At 32.2% G+C, this 24,654-nt stretch overlaps 5 protein-coding genes across 6 annotated transcripts; 3 read left to right on the plus strand and 2 right to left on the minus strand.

The window, feature by feature from the left end:
- Positions 1-893: 893 nt before the first annotated feature.
- LOC124543566 (MMS19 nucleotide excision repair protein) lies at positions 894-8,040 on the minus strand. The gene is made up of 7 exons (XM_047121802.1): positions 7,730-8,040; positions 7,251-7,634; positions 5,429-5,778; positions 3,902-5,356; positions 3,210-3,473; positions 2,239-2,406; positions 894-1,764 (listed from the first exon to the last, which is right to left on the minus strand). Exons 1-7 carry the CDS (start codon positions 7,815-7,817, stop codon positions 1,561-1,563), a joined length of 2,913 nt encoding a protein of 970 aa, XP_046977758.1. The 5' UTR covers positions 7,818-8,040; the 3' UTR covers positions 894-1,560.
- A 369-nt stretch (positions 8,041-8,409) lies between these two features.
- On the plus strand, positions 8,410-9,110 carry LOC124543579 (DNL-type zinc finger protein-like). The gene has a single exon (XM_047121822.1). It carries the CDS (start codon positions 8,513-8,515, stop codon positions 9,023-9,025), a length of 513 nt encoding a protein of 170 aa, XP_046977778.1. The 5' UTR covers positions 8,410-8,512; the 3' UTR covers positions 9,026-9,110.
- Positions 9,111-9,542: 432 nt separating this feature from the next.
- LOC124543641 (docking protein 3) lies at positions 9,543-12,582 on the minus strand. Of its 2 annotated transcripts, none has more exons than XM_047121900.1 (2): positions 12,332-12,582; positions 9,543-11,908 (listed from the first exon to the last, which is right to left on the minus strand). In XM_047121900.1, exons 1-2 carry the CDS (start codon positions 12,413-12,415, stop codon positions 10,382-10,384), a joined length of 1,611 nt encoding a protein of 536 aa, XP_046977856.1. In that variant the 5' UTR covers positions 12,416-12,582; the 3' UTR covers positions 9,543-10,381. The 2 variants fall into 2 exon arrangements, with proteins under 2 accessions (XP_046977856.1, XP_046977857.1); XM_047121901.1 differs by having other exon boundaries at positions 12,274-12,582.
- A 1,121-nt stretch (positions 12,583-13,703) lies between these two features.
- On the plus strand, positions 13,704-14,698 carry LOC124543613 (U6 snRNA-associated Sm-like protein LSm1). The gene is made up of 3 exons (XM_047121861.1): positions 13,704-13,904; positions 13,979-14,163; positions 14,428-14,698. Exons 1-3 carry the CDS (start codon positions 13,847-13,849, stop codon positions 14,599-14,601), a joined length of 417 nt encoding a protein of 138 aa, XP_046977817.1. The 5' UTR covers positions 13,704-13,846; the 3' UTR covers positions 14,602-14,698.
- Positions 14,699-15,980: 1,282 nt separating this feature from the next.
- LOC124543530 lies at positions 15,981-24,645 on the plus strand. Its single transcript, XM_047121756.1, has 10 exons — positions 15,981-16,425; positions 16,496-16,680; positions 17,052-17,261; positions 17,948-18,156; positions 18,603-18,793; positions 19,742-19,914; positions 20,828-20,973; positions 21,217-21,831; positions 23,360-23,544; positions 23,884-24,645. The coding sequence occupies exons 1-10, from the start codon at positions 16,313-16,315 to the stop codon at positions 24,470-24,472; spliced, it is 2,616 nt and encodes an 871-aa protein (XP_046977712.1). The 5' UTR covers positions 15,981-16,312; the 3' UTR covers positions 24,473-24,645.
- The last annotated feature ends 9 nt before the right edge of the window (positions 24,646-24,654 follow it).

Raw genomic sequence — 24,654 nt, forward strand, 5'->3', positions numbered from 1 at the left:
GCCAGAGATTTGTCCAACTAAGCCTTAGATGGGCTCTGCATACGTATCTAAGGTTTCTTTTATGTCCCAAGGAACCTTTCCGACTTTATATTTGAATTTGTTAAAAATAAATTTTACTTTTCTTCGACTTAATTACCGTTTGTTACGGATGTAGACAAAGTCACGGCCGTTTTAAATAAAGGATTTGTTCTGTTGCGTTAGCGGAATTAATTTGGCTTATGAAGCTTGTTGTTTTTTCTTTTCCGAAAAACAATTCATGCAAGCACCACTATATATATGTGCTTAATTTGTGTTTATAATTCATCTCGTGCTCAGCGGTGAAGGAAAACATCGTGTCTAATTTCATCGAAATCTGCCACATGTGCATTCCACCAACCCGCATTGGAACAGCGTGGTGGAATATGTTCCAAACCCTTTCCTTAATGGAAGAGGAGGCCTAATCCCAGCAGTGGGAAATTTACAGGCTGTTACTTTACTTTACTTTACGAAAATTAAAGTTTATGAACGGTTGTTTTACAAATAACTGGGTTCTAAAACATAGTATGCGCCAACTGTTTTATAGAAATTTTAGACGGACTATTTCTCAGTCTCTAAACCGGGTTTGGGTTGTATGTACCTATAAAAACTCTTTTAAAATGGCGAATAACACTATTATAAAACGGGTACGAACTCTTCAATTAAAGTTTATTAGAATTACAAATAATAAAAAACCTTTTAATTTGGTCTTTAGACTTTATTTTAAGTCGTAATTAATACCAACTACTTCTTTGAGTCTTTACGCGTGGAATCTGCCTTTCTTATCTACAGTTGCGATCTCTCAAATAAAACCACAGTATAAAAATATCATGGATGATGAAAAAACATATTGTTTTTAAATAAAACCAGTTTATCTGTAATAATAATACGTATATTTTGCTTATGAGATTTCTAATAAAAACAATGAAAGAATAACGTGAACGAATAAACTTGCGTGATTCCTAAGATTTAATCCAACATCTTGTTCTGACATCGTCAAAATTAACATTTGCTAAAAACTAAAAACAATTTGACGTTGAAAATTTCAGTCTCCTAGAGTATGTACTTAGGGAAAAGTTACAAGACGGGAAATATGTGGCTTTCGATGTAAATGGGTTTGAAACATAACATTTGAATTTAGAAATATAAATGTGTAAAATAAATGCAAATAAATATTTATTTTACAAGAATAATGTTATCAATGGATTTTTATAAAAAAAATTCACTCCACTCAATATTGCAGATTATTGTCAAACATTCACCGAATAACACTGTAGGTACTTAGAAACTATACAATGTTGTATATACTATTTTATTTTAAGGCCAATTTGATTTAATTGTTAATGTGAATAATTTTGTGATCATGTGACGTCATTAGCTTGTTTATCTATGACTGAGTGATTGTGAAAAATAAAATAAAATGATATCTATGTGTTAAAATGCACGTAACCGCTAATAGATGGCGCTAGCTGTGAATATGTTGGTAAAATACATAATATAAATCATAAAAATGAATGGTGGTTAATATTTATATATATTTATTGGTTATGTTTCTTTGTTTTCTCCCGGTGCACCGACGAGGAACCATCTTGTTCGCGCTTTCACCGCCATGTTTCTTACTAGCCTCTTTTTGTCATCGAGAGATGGCGCTAAATCTATCAAAATATCCTGTTTGAACGGTAGAAGTAATCTCGTGTCATATGAATTCGCTATATCATATAGACATTGTAAACTCTTTATTCTTACATCCTGAAATAATAATAAATGATCACTTCTAAATATAAAAGATGATGTTTAGAACTTAAGTCAACAAAATTCAAAATTTCAGTTATATGAATCAGTACAATTTGGATTGAACCTTTTAAATTTTTGAATATTACTTTACTTTTTACACTTTATAATGCCATTTTTTAATTTCATTGTTCCAGCTGTTTTAACGAGTTTAAACATTGTTTTAACACCTCATTTTATTTTTTATTTTATATCCTATATACCAAGTTTAACGTCAAATTCAACTACATATAAAATGTATTATGTACTGTTTAGACGCGTCGCTATATTAAAAGACGATGCACCATTCCGACAGTTTTTTCCGTGTGAAAATAATAAATAAGTGTATTCAAAACATTAAGTAAATTTTAAATAAAAAAAAATTAATAATTTACCCAGTTAAACAATCAAGTAATTATAATTATAAACAAATAAAACCCATTCAAAACTTACCATCGACTTAACGTATGTAGTCAAATTTATTATCCTAGGTAATATAGTCTGTAAGCTCTGAGCTAAAGCGACGGTTTTCGCCTGAACGAAATAAATGAGAATATCGATCATAACTAAAAGTAGATCTTTATTGTCGTATTCCAGTGCATCTATAGCCAAGGAAGCAATCTGTAAAAAATATATTTATTCGAATAAAATACACTCAAAAAATCCACAACGTAGTAAAACGTAATAAGATGATTACTTATAAGTTGTAATATTGTTGTTGTTGTTATAAGTTGATTACTTAGATGGTTTTAGTCGGCCCTAAAAATAATAGGGTATTCTACGGTGTTTAAAATAGTACTTCAAAATTATGTGTATCCTCATAAAAACCCACAAAAAATATATTTTGGCAAAATAAACACCTTTTCTTACCCGAAAATGAAATTAAAATTTAAACGCTGTCATTCATTTTGGTAACGTCAAACCTATATAAATAACAGTCCATATTCATAGTCCATTTATTTAGTATAGTGATAATGTTCTTTTCTCAAATTCAGAATTTTAAGTATATTTCTATGTAATCATTAAGTTTTATCAACTTTGATAATTTATTTTTCACCACCGAAAATACCCTATTAAGTCCATTCACGAGTTGAACTCCTAGGGAAAAACAATCGCACCTCATTTGTCGAAACACCCGCCTAGAAATAAACAAGACGAATCCGGCATATCTGACAAAGAGCACACAAAGGCAATTTCTCTGGGCCGTCGTTTTGTATAATGTGTATACAATTTCATTGAAGGCTGAGTGAGCCAGTGTTACTACAAACACAAAATACATAACATTTTAACTCCCAGTTATCAGCCTAGTTGGTAGGCAGTGGTAACCACTGACCCACATATGGCCTATTTAGTAGCCCGCCTGCCACTATTAGAAAGCGAAAAAAAAACACCATATCCATTTAATGTAATTTACAAACACCAACCTTATTCACATCGTTATTAAGTACACTTTTCGGCGTTTTCTCTAAAATATACGCCCAACTTAATATGTAAGCCTCCTTAGTCTCCGGACAAATAGACATATTTTCAGACATTTTTGTAAAAGTCAGGAACATTCTCTGTTTGTATAGTAGACTTGTTCTACAATGGTGACGATAATTGAGACAGTCTGGGAAGTCTGTCATGATTATCCTTATAGCATCTGATCCTTGCTGACTACATTCAGGATTTGATATTGATATCAGAATCTGAAATCACATAATTCATCATATTATGAAATAATCACTCATCTTTTATGTATTTACTTGTATTATAAAACTCATTCCATCTATATAATATAGACGAGGTTATATACTCACAATGTTCATAAAATTCAGACAAAAAAATATTTTTGGAAACAATATTGAACATTTTTTAAATTACAATTTGTGCAGCCATAGTTACAAAAACAATCAAACTGTAGATCTTCAGGAATTAGTATAATTTCTGCAGAATCTTTTCATAAGCATTAAACTGTATTTAATTAATAAGCCCCTAATTCTACTTTATATCGAATGTATACACAAACATTTCCTTATTAATTGTTATTGTTTAAGATTAAATTTTACCAGATGTTTATATTTAAAATAGTTTACCTGTCACAAACTACCCTTAAACTCTTGTAAATATTTCTTACCTTTTTGAGCCAAAATTGAAATAGATCACTGCCTCTCATAACAAGGGCCTTCGTAATCCAACCATATAAAAATATCAATCTCGGACAAATTTTCAAATCATCTCTATTACATGAGGATAAATTGTTCTTTAACCCTTCATACATCAATTCAAACTTTTGCCCATTCTCTGCTTTATTTAAAAAGTGAGCGATTAAATAACATGCTTTTAAACGTACTATGTCTTTATCGTTACTTAAAGTAAGTCTTAATGCTAAAGATAGGATTTCCTCGAAATGTTTATTGTACACATTTGGTCTTATTGATCTATATAAACATTCTAACATCTGGAAGTTAGCCTCATTTATAGAACACTTCTCGATAAGAGCGCTTGTGTGATTTGATAAAATATTCAGCTGTTTATCTGCAGGTAGGCTACAAATTGTATTGGATACTAATGAGTAACCATGTTCCAATGATTCATTAGACGCAGCAATTTCATTACTCAGCCAAGTTAGTACCGAATCTATTAAGCCATGATCACTCTCTATTTGCGCTACTTTATCATACGAATACAAACTTGAATTGGATATCGAGCTGCTTAATGCTTTGATAACCTTAGAAGCTTCTTCGTTACTTGAAGTTATAACTTTAAGCATTTCTCCGATGATTACTTTAGTGAAATCATCTATACTAGCCAGACTTGATAGGAGATTAAGACGTTTCTGTAATGCAGTTTTATCTTGAATCAAATTCTCTAGATCGCATTTTCCTTTAACAACAAAGTCCATTATTAATTCTGGATACTTTCTTGCAATTGCATGTACAGTTTCTACACTAACGCTTAGTATTTCGTCATCTTCTAAGTGTTGAATGTTGTATGTTAAAATCTCCACAAATGGTACAACAAGATCAATTTTGAGAGCATCCTTTGCTCTAATAAGTGTCCTAAATCCTACAACTTGGTATTCTTTCGTTCTTTCACTAGCTGCTGTCAAACATAACTGAGGTATTTCATCAACCTGTTTCTGGATTTGATCCAACACCCCCCAATGTTGGGCCAACTCATACAAATCTCCTAAGAATTCTATACTAGCTATCTGAAGTTTTGGAGATGTTTTGAATTCGTAATAGGCAAGAACTGCAGGGATCATTGCTTTCGTGATTATTTCGCACGACTCTTTCGACGCATTGGCTGCCGTCAGTAATACTTTTGTTGCTTGTACAAATTGTGCTACCGTTGTGGATTCCGCTAGTGCTGTTTGCATGGAAATGAGTATCCCCTTAATAAAATTCTCGAAAGATTGATCCGTATTGGCTATTGTCGACAATTTGGAGACCAGTGCTGATAGAGATTCATGAGCAGCTAGTTTTAGAACATCATCAGTTTTATGTGATATCTCTCGTTGCAGAGATGACCACAATGCTTTTAAAAATGGACCATAGCTTTCTGCTTTAAATGTTTCACAACTTTTGGTCTGAAATAAAAAAGAAAAACATTTAGAGTATATCCATCATACTATCTATGCTTCAGTGAGACTATCACTTACCAATAAAACAAGCGAATCAATTTTAGCTACTCTCAAACTAGAGTCTAACTTTTCTATTAACAACACCAAGCAATGCTCAGCGAATTCAGGAATTGCGCACAAACATGGGCATAGGGCAGCCGCCAAATCATTTCTCGTTACTGGCGCCGGGTCATTCGGAGAAGGGTGAAAATCGATTGGATAATAACAAGAAATAACTTCAAACATTTCTTCAACCAAATGCCCTAAAGGAATTTGTGCTAGAAATTTTGGCAGAAAATTAAAGAGAAACAGCAAATTACGAGGATCACGTTCACCATCCATTGATGATATTACTCCATATATAAAGTCTGGACCAAGTGTTTTCATATCTGAAAAAGAAATCTTGCTCTAAATCTTCCCTTAACAGCTGATAAAAAAGAGTTTAAAACTAAGGAGCTTATGTCTTTGGGGCTTAAGATTGCTCCCTGGCTTAGCCATAAAAGCACAACATGAAGACATGAGTTACTATCACATTTAAAATATTGGAATAGAGATATAATTGTTATAGACAAACAAAAGTTGAGAACTAGCAGAAAGTCATTTTAATAATATCATATGTAATAAACATAAATGGACTTATTTTATCTAAGAATCACATTTTAAAATTTACAAATAATTTTCAGTGAACCCAAAACTACTTTTGAAATCATAGTTTTACATTGAGAACAATAAAGAGATATTTTAAAGCAGATGAATTATAAGATAAATCAGCTCCCTTATTAAGAGAGAGTATATTTTAAACATAACAATTTAAAGTTTTATCATAAAAAGTCTTTTAAAATTATTATACATCTAAGGCCCATATGAAAAATAATGTTTCTGAGAGCATCTGTAAATTTTATGATCATTTGTTAAGTAAAACTCTTTTAGACTTATCCTTTAGTCTAATAGAGCTTAGACTTAAGCTTTTCTGTTTGAGGTTTTCACAGGGTCATATTCAAAATGCCTAGTAATCTGGGCCAAGTAAGTCCATAGTAATCTACTTCTATACAGGCTATACTGTATTCTAAAGTGTTCTGTGACATTCCTGACATGTTCTCCCCAAGCTTTATAGTAGACAGCTAGTGTGATATGTTCTGGGCATATAAATTTTGGTCTACAGCACAGCAGCATGTGTGATATGGCTGATAACCGCATTATTTTAATTCAAAATAATTAATGACTATTGGCCTTACTTCTGGGTATACATTCCGAAAATATTCTTAAAGAGAGAAAAAAAAAAACAATTTTTGATAACAGAATAAAAAATTATCTTGAATCTTGGTATCTGATATTGTGGGATGTCATGATATAAAAAAAATAGACAATCCATGGTAACAACATCTTTTAAAAAGATACAACTTTGTTATACGACCTAGTAGCTAGTCCAACACTAACTGGCCTTCACAGCTTGCCTTTATATACGTTGCCTATTTAAGCTGAGTCTATGAGAACTGTATTTAATATCACAATAGAAATGAACCATGACCTGTCTGTTTAATGAATAAATATTACTAACATGTAGCAGTGATACATTACTTAGCATATTCAATTTAATATAAAAAAACTATCCATCCATTAAACAGACCAGTGCGGTTTGTTTTCCTTTCAGGTACTCTATTAATAAGTAATTTCCATGAATTTTCAGTTTCACTACTAACAAAACACATAAAAATTACAAAATAAAATTAAGATTTAGTAATTTTGACTAATATTTTTAAATACTGTAATGTAATTTCAAATTCTTTTGAATGATAAGAATGTAAGGTACAATAAATTAAGTTATCTTCGAAATCAAATCTAATTGTGGTTCTATACTTACATTGAACATCTTTTTCCATCAACTTAGGTATTGTCAAATAAATATTATATCTATCTTGCCTCACTTGTGATTGACAAGCTACCTCTCTAAACAAAACATTAAAATATTCACCGCTTAACTGTACACTATAGTTTTTCATTTCAATAATATAGAGGTAGCCTTCTAAAACAGCAGGTATTACTTTATGGTTATCTTTTAATCGATCTATATAAAATTTAGATATAAATTTGATTTGCATATCAGTTAAAAAATCTTTAGGAATCTCTTGTAATATTTTTGTAAAAAATCTCATTCCTCTTTCCCTGCTATCAACTTCTTTATTTGTTAATACTCCAGCCATATTTTCGACTAAGTTCGTTATTTGAAGCCGACCTGACATAATATCTGAAAATTAATTAAAATGTATGTTTTAGATTCAAACTATGACTATGTTCGTCAAGTAAAATTTTAGTTAACCCGAAAATTAATCTAAATCTTACCTGTTACTATACTGTGTGTTTGATCAAAAATATCATTATTCTTTATAATTTCGTCAGCCAAATCCGATCTAAACCAAACAGGCTCCATTTTCGTAAATATTGTTTAAAATGGTTTGTATAAAGTAGATTTTTATAAGAATAAACGAATGAAGAAATTTTCTTTACACTATAAATTTATTTCTTTACAATAAAATTTATAATAATTTAGTCACAGATCATTATTTACAATTAGAAATCATTTTGTAAAACTTAAACTATTGAAAATATGGAATTGGTAAATTCTAGGTTATTGTTTCTTGTGTCATTAGTGATTTATTGAATAGGTAGTGAAAGTGACATCACAATTTACAGCATTAAAGGGAGATAATATGTGACACTAAATAAGAATTCATAAATGAGTTTATACTGTGGATACAATTACAGTTCTAATGTAATTATAATTTAAATACATACTACTTTTACTACGTATTAATACCATTATTAAGTAACACTACAAAGTTTTATTAAATCATTCTACAAGTGAGGTGCACATTTTGTCAGTCATACGATAGAAATACAAAAAATAATAATGCTTTCATTGTAGTAAATTACATTTATATGTATCAACTCAATTAGTTATCGTGGAAAATTAAATTACAACCCACTTAAAATTATACTGGCAATGTGAAATCTTTAAAAGTTTTTGACATTGACATAAAAACAACGTGATTTTGATGTTATTAAGGAATAGCAAAAGTGATGCAATATTGTATTTAAAATTTGTTTTTCTAAAACAACAGTACAATGTCTCGAAAATCTTTAATTGACTTTGTAGTGAAATATCACAAGCCACGTCTATTAAATAACGTGGTATGTTTTCCAAGTAATGGCAATTCATTTTTCGGAAGACGATTTTTGATCCCAACTGCTGCATCAACGCCAAAAATCCAGTCGCCAAGAAATTTCAGTACCTCATATTCAAAACTAAATGAAGTGCAGCTTACGAACGAGCCAAAGAAGACTGACGGAAAGTTTCAGTTGATGTTTACTTGTAAAAAATGCAATACTCGTAATTCGAAGTTTATCACAAAACTAGCGTACTACAAAGGTGTTGTAATTGTTATATGTGATGGTTGCGATAATAAACATCTTATTGCCGATAATCTGAACTGGTTCACAGATATGAATGGAAAGAAGAATATTGAAGATATCATGGCTGAAAAGGGGGAGACTGTACAGAAGATTATGTCTAAGGATTTAGAATTTATAGCCAATGAAATTGTTAATAATGTTGAAACGAAAGCGTTAGATGGATAGTTTTTTTTTTTTAATTTAAATAAATTAATGTAAAATGTACAAACTTTAAGTTACAATACAAAAAAGTCAATTTTCGAAACATAAACATGTGGTTTTAATTAAGTGTTGTTCAAGCTTTTTAGTAGGTTCAGCTTCTGACTTATTATATTTTTTACATTTCAGTCTAACACTGAAATAAAGGTTTTACATGAATGTATTGCATAATGCAAATAAAATTTTCATTCTGATAAATTTGTTAACATTTTACATAAATATGTTATTAAAATAATTATAGTTCTTAGTTGTATTATACTGTATATAAATCATAATTATTTCTGTATATGTTTAAAATGAACTGTTACAAGAGAGATATTAACTCTTTAAAAAAAAACATGAACTCACATCATTACAAGACCAAAATAGATATATTTTAATAATTAATTCAAATTTAACTATGTCCCTTCAAGGTCTTTTCAATTAAAAACAAATATTAGTGAATATTTTAGAATAGTTTGAGGTAATTAAAATAAAACATTAATTAAAAGATTACATGACTTATTTTATTTATTATATGGCTGACATAGTAAAAATATAATAGACAAACTTTTGAGTAAGTATCTTAGCAAATGACATATTAAAAATGAATTATGCACTATATAAGATAGCACCATAGTGCTAATAGAAATTATTGTACTTATCTTGGCACCAGATGGTAAACATTAATATTAAATCTAAGTAACATTAGTTTACATGTAAAAAAACGAGAAACATGCAAATAATACAAAATATAATTACTAAATGTGTTATCATAATAACAGGTTAAATAATTAGATTTTTAACTAGCTGTAAAGACCTGCGGTAAATAAATATTCCTATCATCTGTGTTGTTATTACATACTTTTATTTTTTAATTTTACATGTAAACTAACAAAAATAAGGCACATATAAATCACATGGTAATAATCTCTAAATATCTTGTGCATCTAATTAATAAACTATTTAAACATTATCTAGATTATAAAGATTTCTTAGACATATAAAAAATATCAAAATGGGAATGCTACAACAGTCTCAAATTTTAGATAATACTTTTAAAACAATTCAACAAGCTTTATTTTACAAAAAAAATGATGATTCAATTCATGAAATTCAAGTTACTGACAAAAAAACTATTAACACATGCCATTGAACATTTTCTAATAAACATGTGTCATGATTAAAGTAACATTGATAGGTTTATCTTATAGTGGAAAGTATTAGTAGTAAATAACTTGGGAATGCTTAATAATTTCACAGTATATCAATATGACTTATAAAGAATATAAGTTAAACTGTAATTTTCAGTCTTTAGGATCCAATCTCATTGACAATTTTTTATTACACTATTTTTGGACGGCTTATAATTGCATAATCCGTTCCATTCCAATTAGAATGGGTAATATCTTCCAATCCAACTTGATTTTGAAGAATCTGAGCTTGAGCAGCTGTCGGTACTTGGGGTCCAGGAGTGTTGGGTTTTCTTATCATACCATAACCTAAATGAGAATCATCAGCCAACCTCGCTGTTTGCATAACATTTTCCACTTCATCATAATCATTCCATGTGTCTTTACTTTTAGGCTCACTGAGAGCCAAAGTTGTTGGCCTGGCTTCTATCTTCTTGTATCTTGATGACTTGTTTAGTTTACTTGTTGAACCAAAGTATTGTAACCTGTCATAATTCTCATCCTCCGGATCAACAACAGAGCTAGGTAAGAGAATAATCCTTGATGATTCAGGTCCAGATGTGTTTAAATTATCCTGAGATCTGGATATAAGCTTCATGCAATTTGGAGTATCAGCTAAATTTGGAGTAAATTCAGTATGATCTGGGTCATCAATTCCTAAAGTCCTCCAAGCTTCACTTCTCACTTCTACTTTGTCATATGGCACGGATGGGGGACTATGTTCTCGCTTTACTTGATCTATTGGTTCATAGTTGTCTAGCTTTTTATATCGTCCAAAGTCAATACTCTCGTCTGAAGAACTTGGCAGATCTTTACTTATTTTTTGCAGATTTATAATTTTACGAGGAGGCTTTTGAGGTTTCGGTTTGAGTGCAGGTTTAGGCATCAACAGAGGTGCAGTATCTCGGTCAGTGCTGGCAGACTGATGACTTGAAACTGATGCTGTTTTAAAGGAAAGAGAACTTAAGTTCAGATCATCTGGTCTAGTTCCTACAAGAGGACTTTTCGACCCAGGACAACAAAATTCAGGACTGTTAAGGTTATCATTGCCGATCATTTGTTTCATTGTCTTCATTTTAAGAGACAAACATTTAAATATTTCTGATTGATTAGGATGTTCTAGATGAAAAATGCCTTCACCTGTATCACATTTTCTACCAGCTTCAAATGTAAATTTACCCTGTCTATAACCATATCTCCTAATGTATCTATATGGCCAAGTTGCATATAGCTTGTTGTCATTGACATCTCTTAATTCAATAGCAGTTGCAGTTAAGAGAAGAAGGTATCTAATTGGTTCGAATCCACACCTTGTTGAAGCATCGGAAGTACACATTTTCACTGAAAATACTCCTTCGCCTGATGAACAGTACAAGTCATTGTCTTCATCACAACTAATAGGACTGATATCTCTTCCTTTAAAAGCAACAGACTGTAAAGCAGTCACCCATTCTAATGTCTCAGCTTCAGATGGGGCACTGACTTGCTGAGTATGTGACTTAGTCAGTATAGTTATTGTGTTTGGACTAGAATGTGTAATTTTTATGCAATTTTCAAGAGTCAAAACTTTTGGAATTGCACCAGATGTAACATCATCTTTACTATCGTAAATTTCAAGGCGTTCGATACCCTGTATGCTAGCATTAAATAGCATACAGTGTTTTTGTTGCCAATTTTTCTGAAAAAAATAATATAATATGCAGAAGATATTTTTGCTAGTATTATGTTGATAAACACAATAAAAAATACATTTACAAAACATATAATGTAATATCAAATTATTTGAGAGGATTTACTGAGATAAATTATCGAAAGTATAATGAATTATTCAAAATATAAATTAGTATTCAGAATGAGACTTTAATTGTAACAAATAGGAAATGCAAACAAATGAATTTCCGCTTGTTATACGTACAAACTTACAGAATTCGTAATCAGCATGCAGTAATTCTACATGTACACATATTTCGAAGTCCTGACTCATTAGAAAGCATATTGTCATAACTGTAACATGCCTCGGGTTTATTGCTGTTTATTACTTACCTTATTAATTTATAGTATTTTTGTAAATAATTTATAAGCATTAGAACAACTAAGGTACCTTTTTAGGGAATTTACTAAACATGTTTCCTCCCGCTGGTGGAAATAATAAACATCCCGATTTTATTTCATCGTCCGGTTCCATAGTGATATTTAATTTTTTAAACAATATTTATATCGCTCGCTGTTATAATTAACATATCACGTTCAATTTCTTGAAAAAGATGCAGGTACTTTCAAATATTATTAATTTTAAATTTCACACGGAACACAATATTTTTGTGTTATGTACCTACTCTGAAGTGCAATGCAAAATGCAATATTAGATGACAGCTAATATAGATAAATAATATTCGGAAGTTCACAGACTTGACAAGTAAATTTTAGTCCAACACGCGGGAATTTTTAAAGAGAAAAGTATTCATTAAGATATAAGTATTTAATCTCACAAAAAAGTTATTTTCATTATTTAAGAAACCGACAAAACTGGGAAATTAGATTTTTAAACGATGGATTATGATGTAAAAGATAATGTGTATTTAAACCTTAAATTACCTTTCATTCACAAAATTTTAATCCAATATATTATTTTAAATAAATATTAATATACTATTTCACAAACAGGTACCTACATAATTGGAATAAATATTAAGCATTGAAAACTTGTTGTACATTTTATATAGGACGTTTTAAAAGTTTAGATTGTTTTAAGTAAATATGAAGAAGAACATTAATTCTTATCATAATAAAGATACTATACGTTATTTAAGTATTATTTGCAATTTCCTAATAGCACAGCTATATTTTGGACTACTGAGCTACTGATTATTTTATATTTATTTGTAATACAACACTATTTCACTTAACTACTTATATCCACTTTAATTTGTAAAGTTTCGTTGAAATTTTTATTTCAACTAATTTTAAGTAATCCATAGCTAATAATGAATATGTTGATTCTTTAAAGATTATTTAAGCTCTCAATATGTGATATTGAATCAATTCGATGTTAAATGTTGTTTAAATTTGTCTTTTGAAGTCTTCTGGTTGAAATAGCCAATAGAATTTTTCATAATTATAAATCAACTTACCGATTACAGTTCCAGCTTGTAAACATTTTTTTAGGTACCTAAAAATTCTGCAATCCATACAGCGCGTCAAGTGTAAGTTGGCGTGTGACAAAAACATCTTCAATTTTTTTCTGTTCATTTATATCTTATTTGTTTTATTTACCCTTATTAAGAAAACTTACCCAAAATCTATTAAAAATGAGCCGTAGAGAATTTTTTTCTAGGGAGATATTGGTAAAATAAACAAAAAAGTGGCAAGACAAAGGGTGTAGCAGGTGCTGCCACAGGAACGCCAACTTATACTTGACAGTTTGTAGCAACAATAACGATGGCAATCTGTCATTGGGATTGTCAGATGTCAGTAATCAAGCTATTGTCTCCCTCTGTGTCTGTCAGACTGTCAGTTGCCACTTGTCACATAAACCGGGTTGGAAATTAGAATATATTTATGCTAATGTTTCTATAAATTCAATTATATTGCATTTATTAGAAAATAAAGAATCAGGATGTCAAATAATGTTAATCCCCTAGCAGGAACAGCACATTTGTTGGACGAATTAGACAGTAGGTTCATCAGTTAAAATTTTATATTTTACATTTATTTATACCTTCATGATAATAAACCTTATTTCATTAAGAGAAACTCATGGTGTTGCTGCGCGATGGCAGGACATTGATCGGCTATTTACGCTGCGTGGATCAGTTTGCAAATTTAGTTTTACACAAGACAATAGAAAGAATTCACGTCGGCAGGGAATATGGTGATATTCCGAGAGGAATATTTATTGTTAGAGGAGAAAATGTTGTCCTATTAGGTGAAATCGTAAGTACATTGCTTCATACGAACATTTACTTTTCAATGTATTCAAAAAAATAATTAAAAAATACCAGAATATGCCATTAAACAATATTGTTTTTGAATCATTATCAAGATTTATTATTTTGTAATCCTACTTTTTTTTGTGCTAAGATATTTCTTTGTTTACTTATTAATTGTTGTTGAAATAGATATATGTTATAATGGCACAATTTTCTAAGTAGAAAGTAAGTTACAGTATGCATATTCAAGAGTTGTTAATTCTTTCAGGATAAGGATAAAGAAGATAGTCTGCCATTGACAGAAGTATCAGTTGATGATATCCTAGATGCTCAAAGAAGAGAACAAGATGCTAAAATAGAACAACAGAAATTGCTGTCAAAAGCGCTCAAAGAAAGAGGACTTAATTTATTAGCCGACTTGGGTCATGATGACATGTTTTAATATATATAATTACAATAAATCATTACCCATAACCAAAATATCTTACTGTGCTAGAGATTAAGATCTAAAATTTTTAATATAAATTTAATGAATTTGAGTTGCAATGTTTTCTTACTTTGTTTTCCTGTCAATAGTTGTAACTTGAAGAGTATTTGTTTATGAAAATTAAATATATTTTGCCCGTTTCGATATCATGCTTTATAAATTTTTTGGTTTTGCTGTTGTTAATCAGGATACCAGGTAGTTTTACTGATCACTCAAAGTACAAGTACTCAAAGTAAAGATGGCCAGGAAACTAAGAATATAATATTCTATAAGGATGATAATATCATCATAGTAACTTGTAATTGCAAATTTTTAGTTTAACTTGGATAGGAACAAGATTGGATAGTCCATTCCAACCACAGGAGGACAAACACCAAATAAAATTCATGTGAAAGCGAATTCACGCGATATCATTGGTTTACCTCGATTAAGTCTGTTACTAGTCAGTAATCAATACCTTTGGATTTGCGAAAAAATGGCGTTTTAGACATCAACGCAAATATAGATATAAAGAAATATAGAAATAAAGATATATACTAAAAATAAAATTAAAATAAATTTTAATAGTAGTAATAAAACTCTTAGTAATGTACAATATAACTGACCTTTTAGTAAATCGCAAGAAAGACGTAAATCTCACCTTTTTTTATTACTACTTCGATTGAAATATTTATTTAATAATTAACTATCAAATAATTTTTTATATACATCAAATTAAAGCATATTTGCAATGATGTTGTAGTAAACAGATATGTTATTAACGCGCAAAAAGTGAATACCAGAAAACTTCCTAATTGGGACGTTTGCCTTTAATTGTTTTACGTAGTAATATGTTATAATACATCATAATTACGTAGTAATACGTTTTGCGTAATCAAAACATCTAGTTATCCCTTTTACTTATTGTTTTTATCAAGCTATCCTTTTTACTTTTAACGAAATGTAAAAACAAACTAAAATAAACGGTCCCCGGCGCTGCACACTTTTTTTCGTTGTTTAGTATGGATATAGGTAACCTTAGGTAACATATCTGTTTATTAGAATATCATTGCATACTTGTAATTGGTACGCATTAATCGTATGGAGCATTTGTTATAGAGAAAAAAATAAGGTAATTGAGGATACAAAAAGATGAATGGATAAGATATATTTTTTTAAATAAGTTGATTAAGCTAAGGAATGAATAAAGTTATTAAACTTTTAAAGGTTAAGTCGGTATGAAACAAAATAAAAGCACTTGTTTAGAGTTTGATATAATGAATATGCGAAAAACGAAACAGAATACTGATACATAGATAAAATAGTGCACTTCTTAAACGAAAATTATATTAAAATCTAAAAGTAAATTTCACGTACCTATTGCTCTGAATTGACTTTAATATTTTCCCGTTTTTGAACGTATTTCAATTTAACCGTTGTGACTGACAACTGACGTTTCATTTAAAAACAAAAGTACCAATTATTAATACTATACAGAATTCGTTCAAACATTTTTTTCTATATAAATACTTTATTGGGCAAAAGTAAAATAAACATTATTTTAGTGTTTTGTGATGAACGATGAAGAGACATATTTACATTAAGTAATGGAAACTTCCGGTACAAATGCGTTATAATACACATCGCGCATTGTGAATTATTTTCTTGAAAGATTTTATATTTCGAAATGTGTTCCTCTGATACGAAACTAATAGAAAGGCTTAGGCATGAAAATTTGGAGCAATTCTTTACATTAGTGCGCATGCATCTATCTTTTGTTGTAGATATAAACACAGACGAGTAAGTATTACCCGTGAGGTAATTCATGTGTGACTATTGAAAAATGTATAAATTTTATCAATTATTTTAGTGTCGATTGTTCGACGGATAAACCAAAGCAATTCCGATGGAATTTTCACAAAAAAACAAAAAACTCCAATTCAAATTCTAGTCAAAATGTTGTTAACACAAAGAAAAACGAAGAGGCAAATTCGATTACTGAAGATGGGATACTTAGGCTTTATGAGCTAATAGAATTCTTATCTAAACCGGATAGTAAGTTATTTATTTTATGTATACATACATACTAAATTAATTTATGTTTATAATTTATCTCATGCTAGGCGGTGAAGGAAAAAATCGTGAGGACACCTGCATGTGTCTAATTTAATCGAAATTTTGCCACAGGTGCATTCCACCAACCTGCATCAGAACATTGTGGTGGAATATGTTCCAAACACTCTCCTTAATGAGAGAGGAGGCCTTAACCCAGCAGTGGGAAATTTACAGGCTATTACTTTACATTATACATACATCAATCAATATAAAATTGTCTTTATTAATCTGAAAATAAGTTAAATATTTTTCCTGTTAACAAATGATAGTATGAGGTGAAACAAAATTAATTGTTCAAACAAATTTTCCAGATGTAACTCAAGAGGGTATATTTCGCCGTACTGGATCACTAAGTCGACAACAGGAGCTACGTCAGCTACTCTTAACTGGTTCAAGTCTTGGTCTTGATGATGGAAAATTCTCTGTGCATGACTGTGCATCAGTTCTTAAGGGATTTCTGGCTGAGTTGCCTCAACCTTTACTAATGGACCAGTATTATCAAACATACTGTACACTAGCTGGTGAGGAGATTCTAACATCTTAAATCTGGTATAATGCTAATCAAAACTCATTGAATTGGTATATTATAGCAACAATGTGCAAAATTGATTTTTTTAATATGTTTTGTATGTGTATTAGACTTGGTTTCTCATTTTATAATCTTCAATAGTAAATGGGTCTTTACAAATATCTTATAAGGCATATAAATAAATATTATTTAAAAAATATTTTATAATATATACAACATAAGCTCAAAATTTAACTAATATTAATATTAAATGCACCAGATAAATCATAGGAAAATCTATCTTATCTCTATCTTCAATATTTTATTTTTTGTGTGCTTTTAATAATCTAGTTTTTCTAAACTGGTATTTGCAATGATGATTAAAGAGGGTACATTAAAGATGCTAAGATACTAATGTCAGTATGCTGGCATAATTAAAAAGGTACAGTAGTACAGTAGCACAGACTTCTAAATACAACTGCATTGTTAAGCAATTACTTTTGAAAGCTAGATTAATATCAAATAAATATATTTTTACCAATGACATTGATTTAGAGCATTATAGTTATGGTTAGCATTGGTGTGTATAATGGCGACTTTAACTATCTACAGTGTGCAAACATTTTTACATTATGATAATTCAACAATTTTTCGGTAACTCCTACAAAGATTTAATGGCATGTAAATTGTTTTTTCCAGCTCAATATCCTACTCATGTTGACTCATCAGAAACCAAATTGCTGACAGCTCTACAATTACTGCTGTTACTTCTGGCACCTACACACAGGAATTTTCTAGAAAGATTACTCAGTTTGTTGCGCTTAGTAGCCGATAATGAGTCCAGTAATAGAATGTCACCAGACACACTGGCAACTATGTTTACACCACATTTGCTGTGTCCAAGAAAAGTAAGTTAGTTTATGTTTTATTAGCACTGTGTTTGTATGTGTATGTTTCTCGATGTCAACATGTTTTTTTGCATTGTAATGTCTCCTGGCAAATATAAAGCAGTTAGTTGATGCTTGTCTGTTCTGTGAATATGCTGGAGATCTACTTTGCAAAGGGAGAAAAGACCCAAACAATTGACTTCTACATTAATTTGCTGTGTACCATAGCACAACTGTTTTTGAACTGGCATATCTGGCCATGTGTCACTGTGGCTGGACATATAATGTATACTGTATGTATATGAATTGTATGATAATGTTTAAATAGAACTCTTTGGATCACACTAGACATAAAAGTACAAATATGATATAAGAAAAGATTGAATGGATCTATTAGAATAGATAGATCAATGAAATTAATTCACGTGTATGTAAATATAAAAATGCTTAAAATTCGTTTATTCCAGTTATCACCAGAGACCTTCCACGCTGACTCCATAGCTCTCTCTCCTCTTATCAGTTTCATGATACGTCAGTGTCAGCGTCTGTTCGAAGCGCCAAAACGATTAGCTACTGACGCGGCAGCATACTTTACCCTACGCGAAAGGAAGCGTGCAATGTCTCCGGATGTTGATTTAGATGAGAGCATTACAGACAGGTGAGATAAATAAGATTGTATCTTATGTTACATATGTAGATAAAAGTACGAGAAGTTTTACGAGTGTATTTAAGTCATTTTTGTATCATATCATATTATAAATGCGTAATAGTACAGCTTAAAAAAAGTATGTATCTCAAAAATAAATTGTAGTAAAATTTACTTAACCGTAGTATTAGTTATGTTTTTCTTTCGAACATTAATGGATAATAAATTTAAATTTTATACTTTTCTCATCCGTAGAATGTCTTAGAATGTTTCACAGTTTTTCAGCCATTCTATACTACATAGTGCATGTATTACGTAATTTTAAAGATCTAAGCATACATAGGGACAGACACCGGTAAGCGACTTTGTTTTATACTAAATCTTTGTCGCTATTTATACGAGCGTGGACGTTACCGTGGCGTTCCATGAGATCCGTAAGTGCGACAAGGCGCGATATATGCGGCGTCCCGCTCGCGCGCGGTGCGCACACTGACGGGGCGGTGGGAATCCGCAAGTGCGACAAGGCGCCATATATGCGGCGTCCCGCTCACGCGCGGTGCGCACACTGACGGGGCGGTGGGGATCCGCAAGTGCGACAAGGCGCGATATATGCGGCGTCCCGCTCACGCGCGGTGCGCACACTGACGGGGCGGTGGGGATCCGCAAGTGCGACAAGGCGCGATATATGCGGCGTCCCGCTTACGCGCGGTGAGCACACTGACGGGGCGGTGGGGATCCGCAAGTGCGACAAGGCGCGATATATGCGGCGTCCCGCTCACGCGCGGTGAGCACACTGACGGGGCGGTGGGGATCCGCAAGTGCGACAAGGCGCGATATATGCGGCGTCCCGCTCGCGCGCGGTGCGTACGCTGACGGGGCGGTGGGGATCCGCAAGTGCGACAAGGCGCGATATATGCGGCGTCTCGCTCGCACTCACGGGGCGGTGGGCGGAGCTTGCAGGACGGCGGCGAGCACGGTGTTCACGTTCGTGGACCGCGGGCGCACGCGCGCCGAGAACGCCAGCAACCCCACCGACACGGCGCTGGCTCAGCTCTACGCGCACATCCAGGCGCTGCCCGACTCGCAGCACAAGCGACGTCTCGTCAAGCACTTCAACCGCCAGAACGGATACGGTGAGACACGCGAGCGAACACCTCTCTAGTCGACAGTCAGTCAGTTGGACCTGCGTTTGTATACAACAAACAAACAACAACAGCCTGTATAGAATATAGTATTTTAATTTGATCATCATCGCCATAGTCCAATTTTGATCCAATTTTGCTCGGGTAAAATAAATGAAACTAAACAAGTATAAATTTAATAACCAGCCTACAAGAACAACAACAGCCTGTAAATTCCCACTGCTGGGCTAAAGGCCTCCTCTCCCATTGATGAGAAGGTTTGTAACATATTCCACCACGCTGTTCCAATACGGTGGAATACACATGTGGCAGAATTTCTATGAAATTTGTCACATGGTTTCCTCACGATGTTTCCCTTCACCGCTGTGCACGAGATGAATTATAAAGACAAATTAAGCACATGAATCAGCGGTGCTTGCCTGGGTTTGAACCCGCAATCATCGGTTAAGATGCACGCGTTCTAACCACTGGGCCATCTCGATTGTTTGCGTTTGTATGTTACGTCACATTTAATTTCCACCTGCCTGCACTTTGCCAGATAAGGTGCGGTTCAAGTTTCAAGTAACTAATACATACATAAAAATTATGTGGTGTTATTAAATTTTTTTCTATGATATTACTACCGTGTACCTGATAGAATATCCCATCGGTAATATTATTTAGAAACTTCACCTCATATTTTAAATGTTTGGTAACCTGTATTAGCCATACTCTGTAACCATACTAAATAAAAATTTATCTGCAATGAATCAACTATAAGGTTCCATGGAATACTTTATTTTTAGTCGAGAAATGATGTCTCAATGATAATGAAGCCTAGGATTCGCTAGACTAATCTCGAGGTAAAGGCCTGACCCTCAGATAGAAAGCATCAGTTTTATATATCTTCATTTATGCATTGTAGGAACACCAATACAAATACAAAGGACAGGTAAAGTAGCTGGTTCTAGAAGTTTCGGAGATTCGATCAAGAGGCACATTTTCAACAAGGGACTACTGAATAAGACACCAAAGAAAGGTTCCGGCTCCGTTATTCATACAGTGGAGGAGGTGAGATCGATCAAATATATTTATATGTCTTTTGATATGATTTGCAGAATTAAAATGTAATCACTTAGCTAAAATTATGATTTTTTATTTTAATTTTGCAATCATATCGAAATTTCGAAGCATGTCTGTGCAACTAACATGTTTGTAACATTTGTCCTTGTCCCTCATAAGTGTTTATGTCTTCTGTCTCTGTCCGTCTTTAACTTTCGCTAAAACGACGCTAAACGCATGAGTTATTTTCAGAAACACAAAGGAAAACGATACACCGATGATGGTAAAGTTGACGTGTCCCATAAAAATATAATATTAAAGAATTTAGCTAATAAATTAGTTAGTTCGGAATCTCTGGACGATGACGATTATGATTCGGATGCGAGCAACGAGAGTACGTTATCCGAAGGTGCATTAAACAGATCTAAAAAACATAGTCCAAAGTTCGTATCCGAACCCAATTTGAGTAATCTAGATACTAATGAAGAAACTCCGAAAAATACGAAAAAGCGAAGTTCAAGACTATTCCGATCCAAAATAATATCAGGATCTCAAAATTTAAACAAAAAGTATCAAAAACGAAGTACCGTTATTCGCAGTACACCGAAGTCATGCGTGTCTTGCATAGATGATCAAGATTCCGAAAACGATATGTCCTACCCTGAAAAAAGTTTGGAGGATACACCAAAGAAAAATAAACTTTGTACAAACGATATAGAGTTTAAAATGCATTATTTAACAAGTACCCCGGGGATATCGGAAGCGGTCTTCGACGAAGACTGTACGACGCCTTACACAGTTAACTTTAGAAGAGCTTCCATGTCGCCTATAACGAAATCTACACAAAAATTGTCCAAAGCGATGCAGGTTTGTTGCATGTATCAATGTTGCTTAAATCATTGCCGTGTGCTTTTATTTCTAAAGACTCATACAAATCATCATACTACGCTATATGTTAACTAATGAAAGGCGTTTGCGTTTAGCTATACTAATAAATAAATAAATAAATAAATATGAGACAACATCACATACATTACTCTGATCCCAATGTAAGTAGCTAAAGCACTTGTGTTATGGAAAATCAGAAGTAACGAAGGTACCACAAACACCCAGACCCAAGACAACATAGAAAACTAATGACTAATGTTATAAATCCAAAAAAAAAACTGTCTCTCTGGTGATCATTAACGGCAAAACCATTGAAATGAATTTGATGATGATGATCGCTACTTGTTATGGCTAACACCTAATAACCACATCCAAAAATTATAATATTTTTTTTTATAAGATAACCACAACTAAGTTCACTGAATTTTAAAATTTGTTTTTATACATAACACAATATATTCCTCTAAATAAAATTAAATCATTTTCATATCGTTTTGTAGAAACAATCAACTCTAAATTAAAAAAATAATAAATAACGAAGCACGTTATTTATTATTTTTTTAATTTAGTAATATTTGTATTAAGTGACTGTGCCACTCGTGCTTACGAGATGAGTTAGTGTGCGTGAGATGTCTATGAGTACGGATAGCAAAAACTAAACTTTACCGCGGAGAGGGCGCCTTGTGTGAATACATCTTAATAATATTGCCATCTGATTCAGTCATTTAAAATGAATATAAATCACTTAATAAATGAGCATATACATGCTTATTAGCCTGAAAATATTATTTTTGAGAAAATTGTTACAATAATTATGCTTTACAATCGCCTTTCGTTAGTCATCATAATCGTATTTACACATTAAATTTAGCTTTAGTCCTTCGAATGAATTTATTAACAAATAAAATGTCTTAATTAATTAAAAAAGGCTTTGACCGACTCAAATAAACTATAATTAAGGACCACAATATAATTAAATATATCAATTTTAAGTTAATTTCTATACTACCTTATTTAGTTCTTAGCTGGATATAAAAATCGTTCCTTAATCTCAGAAATGATATACGTATAGTATGACACAACTTAGATGTAGCATCGGCAAAATTCGTAAAACCGATCACATCCGAATTGAGTACGTTATCCCAAATTATCAATATTTATTTCTCATGCTAATATGATCTTTGCACAAATGTAATAACTTGTAATATCATTTGACCTAATATATTCGTCAATTTGACACGTCGATTTACATACACTTGCTTTCTCTGACGCGAGAATCATAGCGACGAATAGCGTCGAATGGCGCGATAGGGAGCTATTTGTATTGATTGTGTAAATCGGCAATAATCGGTTTTAGTTTCATTCCATTGCATTTTCCGATGCCACATCTAATTTGTGTCGTACTATACGTCGTACACTTAAAAGTTATTAAAACTTGAATACCACTTTATAGAAACCAGATGAAAATGGACATTACTTGTTATTACTTAAAGTTTGTTTTTTTTAGGAATCTATAATGACACCTCGATCTCGTAAGCCCTTAATCATAACATCAGAACAGCCGGAGAGTTCGGAGCAAAAGGATCTATCGGTTAAATCGGAAATCTACCGATCAATATCTCCAAAGAACGACAGTGATTTTGTATCGTCCGATGACGATATGATGTCGAGATCTTCGTTTTCTTGTGGAAGGCAAGTTTTGATTATGAAAATTAACAACAACAGACTGTAAATTTCCACTGCTGGGCTAAAGGCCTCCTCTCCCTTTGAGGAGAACGTTTGGAACATATTTCACCACGCTTTTCCAATGCGGTTTGGTGGAATACACATGTGGCAGAATTTCTTGTCACATGCATGTTTCCTCACGATGTTTTCCTTCACCGCTGAGCACGAGATGAATAATAAAGACAAATTAAGCACATGAATCAGCGGTGCTTCCCTGGGTTTGAACCCGAAATCATCGGTTAAGATGCATGAAAATTAATTAACATTTTTAAATAAATAATGTTATTAATAAAACAATTTTTACAGGTCAAATATTTCTACAAATGCGTCTCTGCGAATGAAAACGCCATTAGACGCAAGGTCCGATTCGCTATCTGACGTTAGTCTAATACGATCCGGTGCAACGAGATTTGTTATCAGCCACGAAAGAAGAAATTATGTAGACGAGTTAAACACAACTCTATGCGAAGATGTTAATTTACCGAAATTCAAAATAACTCACGAACCGACGAATTTGGGAGCGACGAAATCGCTATCGGAACCGTTCCGAGAATATTTGTTGAGCAGATCCGTGTTAACTGCAACGCCGATCGATCTATCGATTCTTAACAAATCGGACGCAGACGATAAAATCTCGGATTCGCTCATGTATTGTCTGGATGGAAATGTTCCATGCGATTTAACATCATCGATTAGTAATTTAGCAATGGATTTTAATCTATCCGACGGTTTAAGATCGCCGTTGAAAAGTTTAAATAATGTAAATATAGATATAAGTCCGAATAGGAAGCGATGTGCTAGCGCTCCGACTTGTGACACAGATAATAAAAAGATTATGATCGACAAAGAAAATATAAACGAGAACCAATTCGATTTAAGGGAGACTGATCTATAGTTTAATTGTATAAAGATTTATATTATCTGTGTCTTTTGTCGTCAGTGCCTTGAAAAAACTATTTACTGGTAATAGTAACATTATATTAGAACTTTTTGTTTAATTGTATTTTAATAATGAAGGGTGTATTTACCAAGCAGTAAACGCCTCGTAGATTAACCGTATATATTTGAAATTCAATT

The sequence above is a fragment of the Vanessa cardui genome, chromosome 3 (assembly GCF_905220365.1).
Source record: "Vanessa cardui chromosome 3, ilVanCard2.1, whole genome shotgun sequence".
In the NCBI taxonomy this organism is placed as follows: Eukaryota; Metazoa; Arthropoda; class Insecta; order Lepidoptera; family Nymphalidae; genus Vanessa; species Vanessa cardui.

Coding starts and splice junctions, on each gene's coding strand:
- LOC124543579 (XM_047121822.1), top strand. CDS start 8,513: ATGTCTCGAAAATCTTTAATTGACTTTGTAGTGAAATATCACAAGCCA.
- LOC124543613 (XM_047121861.1), top strand. CDS start 13,847: ATGTCAAATAATGTTAATCCCCTAGCAGGAACAGCACATTTGTTGGAC. Junction 13,905..13,978: donor TTTGTTGGACGAATTAGACA/GTAGGTTCATCA, acceptor TATTTCATTAAG/AGAAACTCATGGTGTTGCTG. Junction 14,164..14,427: donor TTGTCCTATTAGGTGAAATC/GTAAGTACATTG, acceptor TAATTCTTTCAG/GATAAGGATAAAGAAGATAG.
- LOC124543566 (XM_047121802.1), bottom strand. CDS start 7,817: ATGGAGCCTGTTTGGTTTAGATCGGATTTGGCTGACGAAATTATAAAG. Junction 7,635..7,729: donor AACACACAGTATAGTAACAG/GTAAGATTTAGA, acceptor ATTAATTTTCAG/ATATTATGTCAGGTCGGCTT. Junction 5,357..5,428: donor TTGATTCGCTTGTTTTATTG/GTAAGTGATAGT, acceptor TTTTTATTTCAG/ACCAAAAGTTGTGAAACATT.
- LOC124543530 (XM_047121756.1), top strand. CDS start 16,313: ATGTGTTCCTCTGATACGAAACTAATAGAAAGGCTTAGGCATGAAAAT. Junction 18,157..18,602: donor ATTTGCTGTGTCCAAGAAAA/GTAAGTTAGTTT, acceptor CGTTTATTCCAG/TTATCACCAGAGACCTTCCA. Junction 23,545..23,883: donor TCTTCGTTTTCTTGTGGAAG/GCAAGTTTTGAT, acceptor CAATTTTTACAG/GTCAAATATTTCTACAAATG.
- LOC124543641 (XM_047121900.1), bottom strand. CDS start 12,415: ATGGAACCGGACGATGAAATAAAATCGGGATGTTTATTATTTCCACCA. Junction 11,909..12,331: donor TTAGTAAATTCCCTAAAAAG/GTACCTTAGTTG, acceptor TATTTTTTTCAG/AAAAATTGGCAACAAAAACA.